General features: G+C 45.4%; 1 protein-coding gene across 1 annotated transcript in view; it reads right to left on the bottom strand.

The window, feature by feature from the left end:
- The window catches only part of LOC126473918 (uncharacterized), a 122,964-nt gene extending 111,481 nt beyond the window's left edge, over positions 1–11,483 (bottom strand). The window contains exon 1 of the mRNA XM_050101273.1: positions 9,336–11,483. Coding sequence (XP_049957230.1) covers positions 9,347–10,816 — 1,470 coding nt within the window. The 5' untranslated portion in view covers positions 10,817–11,483 and the 3' untranslated portion in view covers positions 9,336–9,346. The remainder of the gene's footprint in view (positions 1–9,335) is intronic.
- Between the last annotated feature and the right edge of the window lie 1,670 nt (positions 11,484–13,153).

Here is a 13,153-nt window from a genome sequence, read left to right as displayed (position 1 = left end):
CTTTCTGTAATTATTTTAAAATTTGTGATCTATCGAAGAACCAAAGTAAATATTAAAAATAAATCTTGAAACTTGGCCCCTTTTTAGTAAGTATTACTCTTTAAGATCCATTAATTAGATAGGTGCCAGTAACGGTTTAAGTAACGGCAGAAGTGGGCGGTTTCCTAGGCCCAATATTCCTCCAAGTGCATGGTCTCCGAAGTGTTAAATATCGTAGCCACTTAACGTCAGAATCCAATTATTTTCTACCGCTTCATAATTTATTGGTGATGAGACAAATATTAGCATATATTAACATCAATATTACATTCCAAAAAAAAAAAAAAAAAAAAAAAAAAAAAAAAAAAAAAAAAAAAAAAAAAAACGTGATAGAAACAGATCGTTCTCACTCCACAACTAGTACGATAACTGTTGGGTGTAGATTTGAACTTTGATGTCAGTGCAATGAGCAATACAGTTGCAAATTGAAGCGGCGGGTGGAGAACAATGAGACAGGACAAAACACAGAGGTCCGGAAATCATTGGTTTCCCCCGATACGACGTATGCTAATGTGCAGTATTACAGGTGCCAGTTCCAAAAATGAATAGGAAATATACTGTGCAAATGTAACATCTGAAGTGGTTGCCATAGCTCAACACACATTTTTATGTGAAGAAATGGTTGACGTCCCTTCATGTACGGTCGTGGTAATGGCAGTGCATATGAGGCAGCACGACTGTACCACGAAGCGTATCCTCATAAAAGATAGCCGGACAGCAGTGTGTTCAATAGCTTCCAAAAGAGCCTGCGGGAGACCGGTTCATTTGAACCCAACATGCAACATACAGGCAGACCGAGTACAGTGTCGACACAACGAATCGATAAGCGGGTTTTGCAACGAATGGGCGCAGTGCTAGTTCCAAAGACCGAAAGGACTGCAGCAACAGAAGGGTGTTTCGCCCTTGATCATACGGCCGGTGTTACGCAGTGCCAATCCCAAAGACCAAAAGGACTGCAGCAGCAGAAGGTGTTTCGCCCTTGATCATATGGCCGGTATTACGTGAGGCACAGCAATACCCACATAATGTGCAGAATGTGCAAGGCCTGGTCGCACCTGACTTTCAGTCGATGTTGCCTTCTGCCAGTGGGCCCTTACACAACATGGGATTGATCCACAGTTGATAATGCACGTGTTATTCAAAGAAGAAACTTGCTTTACCCGAGACGGTGTTATGAAAATCCACAGCACACGCTGTTCGGCTTTGGAGAAGCTACATGCTACCATCGAGATGGCCACCAGCGGAGGTATTCACCTAAGGTTTGGGTGACAGGCTGATGGGTCACATTTCCTACAGGTCCAGCTTACTATTCGGATGAAAATTCGCTTGAGCCTTCCTAAGAGACAGTCTCCACTCCTTCCATTCAGACTACGTAAGTGGTTTAAATTAAAAGAAATTGAGAGATATACACCAAATAAATTAATTGTGGGATGGTACTAATCCCCCATGGTAGACAAAACAGAAAACTGTTGCAGAAGCAACGAAAAAAACATGACAAATTTAAAAGAACACAAAATCGCCGCGCAGGATTACCCGAGCGGTCTTGGGCGCTGCAAACAAGGACTGTGCGTCTGGTACCGGTGGAAGTTCGACTCCTCCCTGGGGCATGGGTGTGTGTGTTTGTCCTTAGGATAATTAATGTCAGGTAGTGTGTAAGCTTAGGGACTGATGACCTTGGCAGTTAAGTCCCATAAGATTTCACACACATTTGAACACAAAATCCACAAGATTGGCAAAGTGTCTCGACATGCACGCATGCCCGAAGGAACTTTGCATCGTAATTCGGAGTAACACAGGCACTGTAATATCATATTTATCCGCCAACAGCGGGAAAACGACTTTCAATAAAAATGTCTCCCCTGTTCGGATATACACACAATGGATGTACGTGTACAAGTTGTAGCCATATGATTGACGATGTATGGAAGTTTGGGTACGAGTGTGAGTCGGACTCGGATAGCCAAATGGTAAGGCGACCGCTCGCGATTAGCGGACAATCCGGGTTCGACTTCTGGTCAGGCAAAAATTTTCACGTCATTCTATTATACAGCTGATGGTTGTCTATATTCGTAACTGCGAATAAATTTCGTGCAAATATGCCGTGTGTAAAGCACACCAGTAGCAAGACGCAGTCAGTAGCTTCGCGGAGCGATTGTTATCGTAATGTTAGTGATGACAGTGCCATTATAGCAGAGTTACTAGACAATGTTTTCTGCAAATCCTTCACCAAAGAAAAGAAGAACAAAACATTCCAGAATTCGTATCAAGAGCAATTTCTAACATGTCTAACTTAGACGTAGATATTTTCGGTTTACGAACCAGCTTAAATCACTTAACAAAACCAAGGCCTCCGTTCCAGATTGTGTACCACTTAGGTTCCTTTCAGAGTATGCCGATACAGTAGCGCCAGGCTTAGCATTCATATACAACTACTCTCTCATCGAAAGTACCTAAAGACTGGAAAGTTGTATTGGACACACTTATATTCACGAAAGGAAACAAAGGTAATCGACTGAATTGCAGATCCATATCTCTAATGTTGATGTGCAGTACGATTTTGGAACATATAAAGCGTTTGAACATTATGAAATACCTCGAATGAAACGATTAATTGACAAATATCCAACACGGATTGAGAAAATATCGTCTTTGTGAAACACAACTAGGTTTTTATTCCCGCGAAGTAATAAATGCTTCCCACTAAGGATGTCAAATTGACTTAGATTTTATGAAGGCTTTAGACACTGTTCCTCATGAGCGAACCTGAATTAAATTGCCTACAGAGTTTCGGCACAGTTGTGAGACTGGATCCGTGATTTCCTCTCAGGAAGGTCATAGATCCTCTGCTGTTCCTGATCCATGTAATGGGTTTAGGAGTCAGTATGAGCAACTCTCTTAGATTGTTTGCAGATGATGCTGTCATTTAGTGTCTTAAAAAGTCATCAGATGATCAAAACCAATCGCAGAATGATTTAGACATGATATCTATATGGTGCGAACAGTGGCAGCTGCCTCTATTGAAAAGTGTGCACATATGCATATTAAAATGAATCCACTAAATTTCGTTTAAGTTATACAAACCGAAAGGCTGTGAATTTAACTCATCTCTAGATATTACAACTACGAATAACATACATTCGAACGATCATGCGGATAATGTGCAACAGGTCAGCTAAGGAAACTGCTTACACTACGCTTATCCGACCCCTTCTGGAGTGTTGCTGCGCAGTGTGGGATCCGCATTACATATAACTGACGGAGGACATCGAGAAAGTTCAAAGAATACCATGAAATAGAGGAGATAGTGCCACTGATATGATACGCGATTGGGATGGCAATCATTAAAACAAATTTGTTATTCGTTGCGGCAGAATATTCTCGTGAAATTGGAATTGTCATCTTTCTCAGAGAGAAATCGGAGGTGGCACGGGAAGATTTAACTGTTAGATTTTTACGCGGGGTCTTCGTGAATGAAACGTTAGAGAAATAGCTTGAAAGTGGTTCGATGAACCTTTGCCAGGCGCTTAATTCTGAACTGCAGACTTATCATATAGAAGTAGAAGTAAAATAGACTGTTGGGTTGATGGTCTTCTTGGTGAAAGGATACGTGGGTGGTACACGCATGATAGGTGCACCGGTACACTTTCACGTCGCAGTTCAAAATTTTGTAGTCTGAGTCTTCGATAAAAAAAAATTAAATTAAATTAAAAAAACTATCGGTTGTGGGTCTCCAATACCATAGCCTCCAAGATCCCCCGACTTTAACGCGTTGGATTCTTTTGTGTGGAACATTTAAAAGTTTAGATGTATCCCAGTGCTCTTGACAGTATCGACGAATTCCGACAATGCACTGAGTTTTGTTGTCAGTGATTTCGCAACACCCCATGGGATTTTTGAACATGAACGGGCATCGAAGAGGAGTCGTTCTGAAGACTGCTTTCAAGTGGACGGTTGTCATGTTAAACACCTTTTGTCGTGTGTTTATCCTGAAGTACATATTTGTAGTTTGGATCCTCAGTGATTGTGTTACAAGGTGTTCACGTAGTCAGTCGCAATACGTCGCACTGAGGAAACCATTCGTTTCCGGAGTTAGGTTGGTTTGTATAATTTGCTTGTGTCATTATCCTCTACGGGCTTCTTCCATTTTTATAATCACAGTTAATGTGAAAAAATTATTCCTGATGTCGTCGAAAATAATTTGATGGTAAAATTAGGGCATACGGTCGTCAGGTATCCAATTTCAATGACTACAGTGACATAACATCTGTCGCAGATCGCCCATTAAACGACAGTCAGCTAGAAATGACATCTATTGGCCCATTTTTATTCGAAAAAGAAAGTGGCACACCCGAGGGGGAGCGCCTACGAAGTACTATTTATTGCCGCTGAGGAGCACCTGACGGCAGTAATTATGGACGCTGGTAATGCAAATGAAATGCGCGCAGAGGGAGAGGAGAGGTCAGCTTCCACCTGCCTCCATCGAAAGGGAAGGGTGCGAGAGGGGAAGGGGGAGGATTTGGAGCCATCTTGAAGGTGCGGAGGCGCAGAGAACCTATGAACGTCCACTGTACTAAGTCCATAAAGCGCTGCTAGCAACACAGGAGATTAACGTGATTAAAAACAACGCAGCTACTATCTAAATATTTTGACTTGTTAGCTCGCAAGATGGCAACCAACGATGATTACAGTTTGAATCTAAACTAAGCTCTCTAGTATATTATGACTTCCTTATCTTCACAAAAAATATCAGCTAGGCGATCAAGTGGATTGTCGATTTTAAATGAAATGTTGGGGAAGTAGAACTTAGGTATCTACCGCGAAGAAGGGATACTTACTGAGCCTCGATCAGAATGAGTCATAAGGAATTCCAAAAAAACTGAATGGATCCCGAAATTCAAAGATTTGGTGAAATTGTTTCATTAGGATGCGATACAACATGAGACAGCTGGTGAACAATTCAGAAGATACAGCTCATAGAAACGCCTTGTATGAAGTTCATCTAAGTCGAAATCTACACGCTACGAATCACTGTAAAGTGTGTGGTAGACGGAACTTTCTGCTCTAACATGTAGGGGTTGCAAGGGTTTGTTCCTGTTCCGATCACTGACGGAGCCTGGCGAGAATGACTGCTCGTATACCCCTGATCACCTGAGCAGGATTTGATTTGAAACTTCCTGGCATATTAAACTTTGTGCCGGACCGAGTGGTTAAATTCGTTTTCAAGTGATCTTTCTAGATTTTCAAGCAAGTTTTCGTAAATGACCTTGATATATATATATATATATATATATATATATATATATATATATATATATATGTGTGTGTGTGTGTGTGGGTGTGTGTGTGTGGGTGGGTGGGTGGGTGGGTGGGCGTGGGTGTGGGTGTGTGCATGTGTGTGTGCCGCGCCTTTTGTCAAGTCTTACGTTTTCACCATATTTATCACGCTATCGCCTGTAGTACAGCTTGTGACCATTCGTACCACCCTTCTTTTTGCTTCCGTTCGTCCAAGTTAATACGGACACCACTCACTCGAGCGAGATTACGGCGTGGTGTTTGTAAGTAACGCCACAGTCTGTTTTGCTGTCTTACTACTGAGTTTGCATTGTTGGTCCATTTTGACATATTGCTGCTCTCATGTTAGTGTGTGATGCAATTAATCCTAAGTTGGATTCATTAGTCGTGCACTGTCAAGTGCCGCTGTAGTTTTACATTTTATGGGGCGCACAACGTCAGACAAGGCCATCTTGCATACAGGACGTATTCAAACTTTACAAAAATGATACTTTGTGACTTTAGTCTTCGCATATGTCAACCTTGAAGGAAGATGACTGGGTACCTTGTACCTCTTGCTGCATAGCCACCCTCTTTCCACTAGCAAGTTGAGCAATGGAAGAAACGACTGGCTATATACTTCAGTAAGAGCCCTGATTTCTCTTGTCCTTGCCGTCTTTACGCGAGAAGTACATGGGTGGCAACAGGATCGTGCAGCAGTCAGTCAAATACGTCAGTTCTCTAAAATTACTCAACAGTGTTTCGTGAAAAGAGCGACTTCTTCCACCTGGTATCCCCTTCTCAGTTCACGAAGTATCTCTGTAAGACTTGTTTGTTGATTGAACCTATCGGTAACAATTTTAATAGTCCGCTCGTGCATTACTTCTGTGCCTTCCTCTAACACGATCCCAAGCACATGAGAAATGCTGAAGAGTGGGTTGCGCTAGACTTCTTTACGTGGTCTCCTTTACAGCTGTTCCACAATTTTCCAAACTCTGCGTTCCACACAACCAACTTTAGGTGTTCTTTTTTATTTCATGTAGCATTGTAGCGTTATGCCCAGTATTTAGTCGATGTGACTATATGAAGCATCACACCGTTAATGCTATGTTCGAAAATTAAAGGATTGTTTTCCTACTCATCCGTATTAACTTACATTTTTCTGATTTTAGAGTAAGCTACAATTCATCACAACGATACAAATTCTGACCGTACTCTACCCAATCATCTGAAAACAGTCGCAGACTGTTTTACTGCTGTTGTGTGCTGAACTGAAATGAACCTAAGGAAGAGGCGTCGGCTACGTTCTAATGGCTTAAATGGTAGGGCTTATGCGGAATAGAGTTCGATTCCCGCATCAGCACACAAATATGATCCCTAAAGAAGATTAATTGTTGACTTGTATTCTGGTGCATTGTAGAAGCTTTGTTCCGCAACCAGAGCTGCATTGTTTGACATGTAATCTTACGATCTGCTGGAAATGTATCACGCCTCATAGCGTCTCATAAGGGTACGATAATATGACGAATGACGAGTATTTGAAGACAAAAGCATTGCGTTTTCAGTCATTCATGTGCGTCCTGAAGTACAACGGTACGATATTTCGACCAGGGTCTGTAATGATTACGAGAACCAACGGATTTACACGTATACAGTATCTGATCCGACTGGAGCCCTATTTTCTAGGAAAGGAAGCCGATGTATAGCTCAACTTCATTGGAACTGACACGCGTGTCCCATTCGGTAAAGAAGCAGCAAGTGCTGCTCGCACCACGAAGAATGCCGAATAAAGAAACGCTATAGCAGGAAGTTGCATAACATTATTATACTATTTTCAACGTTAATTTGTTTACAGGCCAAGGAAACAGATGGAAAGATCTCATTTCAAAATTATCCTTTTTCCCTTTATTGGTGACCCTTATAAATCGAGGACGCGTATTATAGAAACGAAACATCTTCAGATTTGTTGAAACGTGATCATGAAAAAAGAAATAAAATAAAAAAGCGCAGTATACTACCGTTCTCTTGCTTACTGTATTCTAAACCTGAATTTTATGAGAAGTTTCTATAGTGAACTTCTTTTTATTTAAGGTGCAATAATATTCTACGACTCAATCATAACTGATTTTGGCCTGCCGTGGCCATCTTCAGATGCAAGTGACTATGGGTGGCATTTGGTAAACAAAACGATTTTTACGTTCGTTGTCAAACTCACAACCCATGTAATGAACATTTCGTTCACCAAATACAACCCATCCGAAGACTGAAGAAATACATTATAGGTTGAAATCGGCTATCCTAACAAAACAATTCAGTTCCAAGTCAATAACTACGGCTAAGAAACAAGGACTACTAACTAAAAGACAGCAATGATTCACTTAGATAATTTTCACCCACTGGAAAATGTAGGATGAATTTCGATGTTTCAAGCAAATAATATTCATTGTTACTGTTAAGTTCTTTGCATTTGATGACAAGTTAAATGTTGAAATCGACTATAAAGCTGCACATTGTCAAAAATAAAATAGTTTTTGCATGGAAAACATAAACCAATATTTTATCAGATTTCCGTTACATATGTAACATGGAATAATTTCACAGATATCTTTCTTAAAATATCAAAATAATACAAAGCCAATAGAAGTAGACAGCGAAATCACTTCGAATGAACCACTGAATTCGGAAAGTGTCGCGTGGGATTACTACTACAATAAAGATAATTAGAGGTAACGCAACAATACTGACAGTTGCTTCAGTAGAAGGCCTGAATGAACCTGGAATCAGATTTACTGGATGTTGCTATAAATCCGTAGAAATCTGAAGTCAGAATGGAAAATTCTCGTGACAATATTTTGATCTACATTTGATAATTGAATCAAGAGGAGGTCTACATCGTGATATTGTTGCTACCACGCGCAAGAGTTGCTTGACTCTGTAGACGTATTCACAGAGATGACAAAGGAGCCTCATTATAATACCGGTATTTTAAAAAGATCAGTTCAAAAAAGGTCAGCATTAAGTGGTAACAAGCAACGGAAGTAAAACTTTACAGTATATGAATTTCACGGAAGATATCAATATAGCGGAGCTGGCTCTGAGCACTATGGGACTTAACATCTGAAGTCATCAGTCGCCTAGAACTTGGAACTACTTAAACCTAACTAACCTAAGGACATCACACATATCCATGCCCGAGGCAGGATTCGAACCTGCGACCGTAGCAGTGACGCGGTTCCAGACTGAAGCGCCTAGAACCGCAGGGCCACACCGGCCGGCCTATAGCGGAGCTTTTGAGAGGCTAGTGCCTAAAGCCAGATGCGTAGAGAAACGTAAAAATAAAACAGGGCAGAATATTGCGATTCTTGGATGATAAGAAAACAAGAAACACCAGGACAAGAAGGTACGAAGAGCTCTTTTAATGAGCAAAACGAATAAAAATCATTGGAAATTTGTGGTAAGGACTATGGGACCAAACTTCTAAGGTCATCGGTCCCTAGGCTTACACACAAATTAAGCTAACTTAAACTAACTTACGCAAAGGACAACATACTCACCCATGCCCCTGAGGGAGGACTCTCGAACCTCCAAGGGGGGGCTGGTTATGGGCAACTATTTTGTGGTGATCGAGGAAAACACTATGTGGGGCACTTGTTTTGTTTTGTTAGGACTGCTGATTTCGACCTCTGATGTATTTCTAATTACTGCGAACGTCACCTTGTTAGAAGGGCGAAAACTGAACTAAACTTCAATCTTTGCCATGCTGACTAGCTGCGCTATGTAACAGTTAAATGTATTGATCTGGAAAAGACCTGTAAAGAACTGTGTGGAAGATCTAAACCAGTTATCCTATTGAAACATGCCAACTGACCCAGACGCTAACGTTCTTCACTGTAATTGCACGTAGCCACGGTTCCGTGAGATATCATGATCTCATCATGGATTTTTTTTTTTTTTTTTTTTTTTTTTTTGAGATGTATTAGGGGAAGGTAGCAGATGGCCGGAATACAAGATGGATTTGTTCTTACCATTCGATCGGTTATGTGGCCGTCTGCTGCCTCATCTTCTGCTCGTGGTCCCACCAAGAGCCAATGACGTCCATGACGTCGGAGCTGTCAGAGGGTTCTTTCTTGAGGACCACTGGATGCGGTGCAGGCGGCACCTGGAGGGTGTAGTGGTAGCCCTGGGCGACGAGGCTGGCGGCCAGCTGGTGTGCCCTCAGGAAGGTGGACGTGGCCGACGCCGGCGCACAGCCGTCCAGGGCGTCGTCGCACAGTGGTGAGGCGGCGGCCGCTTCGTAAGCGGACAGCTGCTGCAGGTGCGATCTGGACAGAGCCAGCGGCAGCTGCGGCCTCAGCAAACCGGAAGTGGCGCCGCCGCCCGCGGAGACCAGCGTCGCGACGTCGTAGGCGAGTCCCGAGTGCGGCGCCTCCGCCTTCTCCTGCGACAGGCCGGCGGTCTCGTCTGGCGACAGGAGTAGCGTCCGCTCCACAGTAGGCAGTCGTGAAGACAGGTCATGTTGCTTAAAATGCGAACTGGTGGCGAGTTCTTCTACAGACAAGACAGACGGCACTATGCAGCTTTCCGAGACGTGTTGTTGCCTAGTCGGTGAAGTCGTTTGGGGTGGGAAGGGATGCTTCGACGGCGACGTCAACGATGCGAAGTAGTGCTCGTTCTGGCGCTGGGGAGACGTCGCACCCACGAAGTTGAGCAGAGACGAGCTGCTGGCGCCTTCCGGCGTGTTGGGGAAACCGGCTTCTACGCTGTGCTGCGGCTCCGGGGAGCTGGCGTCGAATCCCGCGATCGACTCGTCGTCGTCGTCTTCGATGAGCACCGGGGGCGAGTCGGCGCCGCCGTTGTTCCCGGCGCCCGACGCCGGTCCCATCGTCGGCATTTCGACGCCGTCGGCCTCGGCCAGAAGCTGCTGCAGTCGGCGTATATAGTCGACGGCCATCCGCAGCGTCTCCACTTTGCTCAGCTTCCGAGCAGCGCCACCGCCTCCGTTCATCCCACCGGCGCGCAGGTCGGCGCCAGAGGCGGCAGCGTACGCCGCCGTTATAGCGGCCGGGATGTGCTGGCGCAGATTGGCAAAGCCGTTGTTGACCTGCTTGACGCGATTGCGCTCTCGCGCGTTCCGCCGCGCTACGGCCAGCGGAGGAGGCTGTTGTCCGTCTCTGCGGCTGCTCGAGGCCATCGTCCTCTTCCTGCGTCCTCCAGAAGTCGGGGGCGCGACTGGAGTAGCGCCGTCGCTGGGCTCCTCTTTCACCGGTACTGCTGAGGCCACTGGCACCATCGACACGAGCGGAGGGGACTGCGGTTTCGGACCCTTCCGCAAAATGATGATCTCTCGGCGTTCTGGCCTGGGAACGCCCTGGCGTACCACCTCCAGTCGCGAGAACGGACTCATGCCGATAGTCGTCATCTTCGAAAAAGAGCTGCCACTGTTAGATGTCTCGACGCCAGCTGACGGCTTCTGGTGCAGCGCCACGGACGGCTGGTTAATTTGCATCCAGTGTGCTCGTACACAACGAAAGTGCCTTCCACTCGCGATCGGCCTGTGCTGTGCAGTCACGCCAACGGTTTGGCGCGCTCTGTCGCTCGCTGAACCGTGACCGGGAACTCGAATGGCAACCGTTTCCTGGCAACTGGCGTTGGCGGGAAGCGAGCCGCGCTCATGCGGGCGGAGTCAGGTCGACAACAGCAGAAGCCACTTCGCACTAGGTTTTCCCGCCGCCTTACGCGGCCGGACACTCGCGGCGGAGGAAACAAAACACGGGAGAAGCGCAGACACTCTCTTCTGGCTCATTCACGCCGGCTCCTCTCTCTGTCCGACACTGTCAATTGCCCTGACAGTACTGGTCCAATTACGGCCCACTCGGTCACTTTTATGTTTACTTCACAGTTTGTGCGGCGCAGCGCTCGTTAAGTCTGGTTATTTCTCGCTAAGTGGCGGCCCGGCTGGAAGCCGCGCGCTGTCCCGTTCTGTCCAGTGAGAGGCCGACGGCCGCGCGCGCGACGCGTCTACTGACAACACTGGCCCGCACTATGTCACACAGTAAACTTCCTCATTTTCTGCTCCGGCGGCTACCGACGAGAACACCACTTTACGACGGTTCTGCTCCTGTCGGTGTACGCGACACAGTGTCGGAGATTTCTGGGAAGCCGAGGACGTGCGTACGCGGTGCTGGTAGCCCACTGCACTGGCGCTGCCGCGAGCGATAGGAACTAGCACGCGCGAGCGACCGGCTGCGCGCTTCCGCACGTGAGCGAGCAAAGGAACGGACGGCGCGCTGTGAGTGTGTGTGTGTGTGTGTGTGAACGCGCGCGCGTGTGCGTGTGCGTCTGTGTGCGTTGGATTGTCGCATGGCAGTTGGCCCTGCCAGAGGGCCGGTAGGGGGACGGCAGTGGGGCACTGGCTTGATGCGGGGAGGGGAGGCACAACAGAAGGTCTGTTGGCCCGTATTGTGTGGATGTGTGCTGGAATTGAGAGAGGAGAAGGGCCTCCGGAATAAGGGGGGACCTCCGGAAAGGCAAAAGGGAACCGTTTTTGTTCATTCGCTGCAGGGGTATACAGTCAGAGGGGGGGGGGGGGTAGAGATGGAGGGAAGTGAAAGAAAATATATAGGAAAAAAAAAATTATTCGCCCATGGGATGGGGAGGGCTGCGACTGCACTGCCGCCGCATGCGGCCTACGATATTGAAGGGGAGAGGGGGAGGTGGGGGAGGTGTAGAGGGCGAGGGAAGGGGAGCGCGGTAAAGCAAGGGTTTGCCCTGATAGCAGCCAGCGCCCCCGGGGCTTGCACATGATTACAGTAATTATGTTTTGCTCGTAGCTGTACCCTTTTTTTCTCAAGTCGGCCTCTTTTGTTACGGAAACTACCGGCGAATTACACCTTTCGTACACGTTCACGAAAACCATAAAATACACAATCGCTGCGAGCACGTGTGCAGCACCTAGCTTCATGCAAGGGGAGTAATCACCCCAACCCTATCCTTCGCACAGCAGGCTTCTTTAATTCCATCGTGAAAGACGTATTAGCTTCAATACAGCCTGTTGAGAAAAGGTAGATCACTATGCAAAGGAGAGTATTAATTTTTAGTTTGATCGTCTCGCAGCCAGGGACCCGGCTCCTGATATCACACGTATTTTTGAGATGCAGGATTCAGACTCGCGACTGGATATCCCAGTTTCTGTGCCTACTGTGCATCTCCTGAGATGGATACAGGAATATAATAACTGATTTTCGTTTAGGAAAGCATTAAAAGAGTAACTTACTTTGCATACTTCTATTCACTGATGCCATTTGAAATAATTTTCTCGTGCAATTCCACAGAGAGTCATAAAGCACTCATTGCGCAGGGCGTATTGTAAGCGTAGCCAGCTGTTCACAAAATTAGGCATATTAACAACAGCTTCGCATTAAATTTGCTCTCTATGAAGTTTGTTGTAGAAAATCAGGCACAAAATGAAAATAACACTAGTAAACATTAATGTAGCACTAGGAACGAGCACAGCTCCTATTATCCACAACTTAACCTTACTCGTGTACAGTAAGGAGCAAAGGAAGCATCATAACAATATTTCACCATCTTTTTTAAGAATTGAAGGTATTGGCAGATAATAAAAGTTTTGAAAATTACTTCTGCTTGACTATACCATCTATCGCCAAATTATTTTTGAGCACATAGCGTGCTTTTAGTTCAGTTACTTTTATGAAATTTTGTTGTAGATTTAATATTAATTCAGTTCTGTAAATGTCCAGCATATCATTAGATTTTCAAAGAGAGAATGTGCCACATTTCTGTTGCAAGCACATCCCTGGTATTATTCAGAAACATGTGAAAC

Source organism: Schistocerca serialis, chromosome 4 (assembly GCF_023864345.2).
Source record: "Schistocerca serialis cubense isolate TAMUIC-IGC-003099 chromosome 4, iqSchSeri2.2, whole genome shotgun sequence".
Classification (NCBI taxonomy): Eukaryota; Metazoa; Arthropoda; class Insecta; order Orthoptera; family Acrididae; genus Schistocerca; species Schistocerca serialis.
Note: the sequence above shows the minus strand (reverse complement) of the source record. Positions and strands in the feature narration are given on the sequence as shown.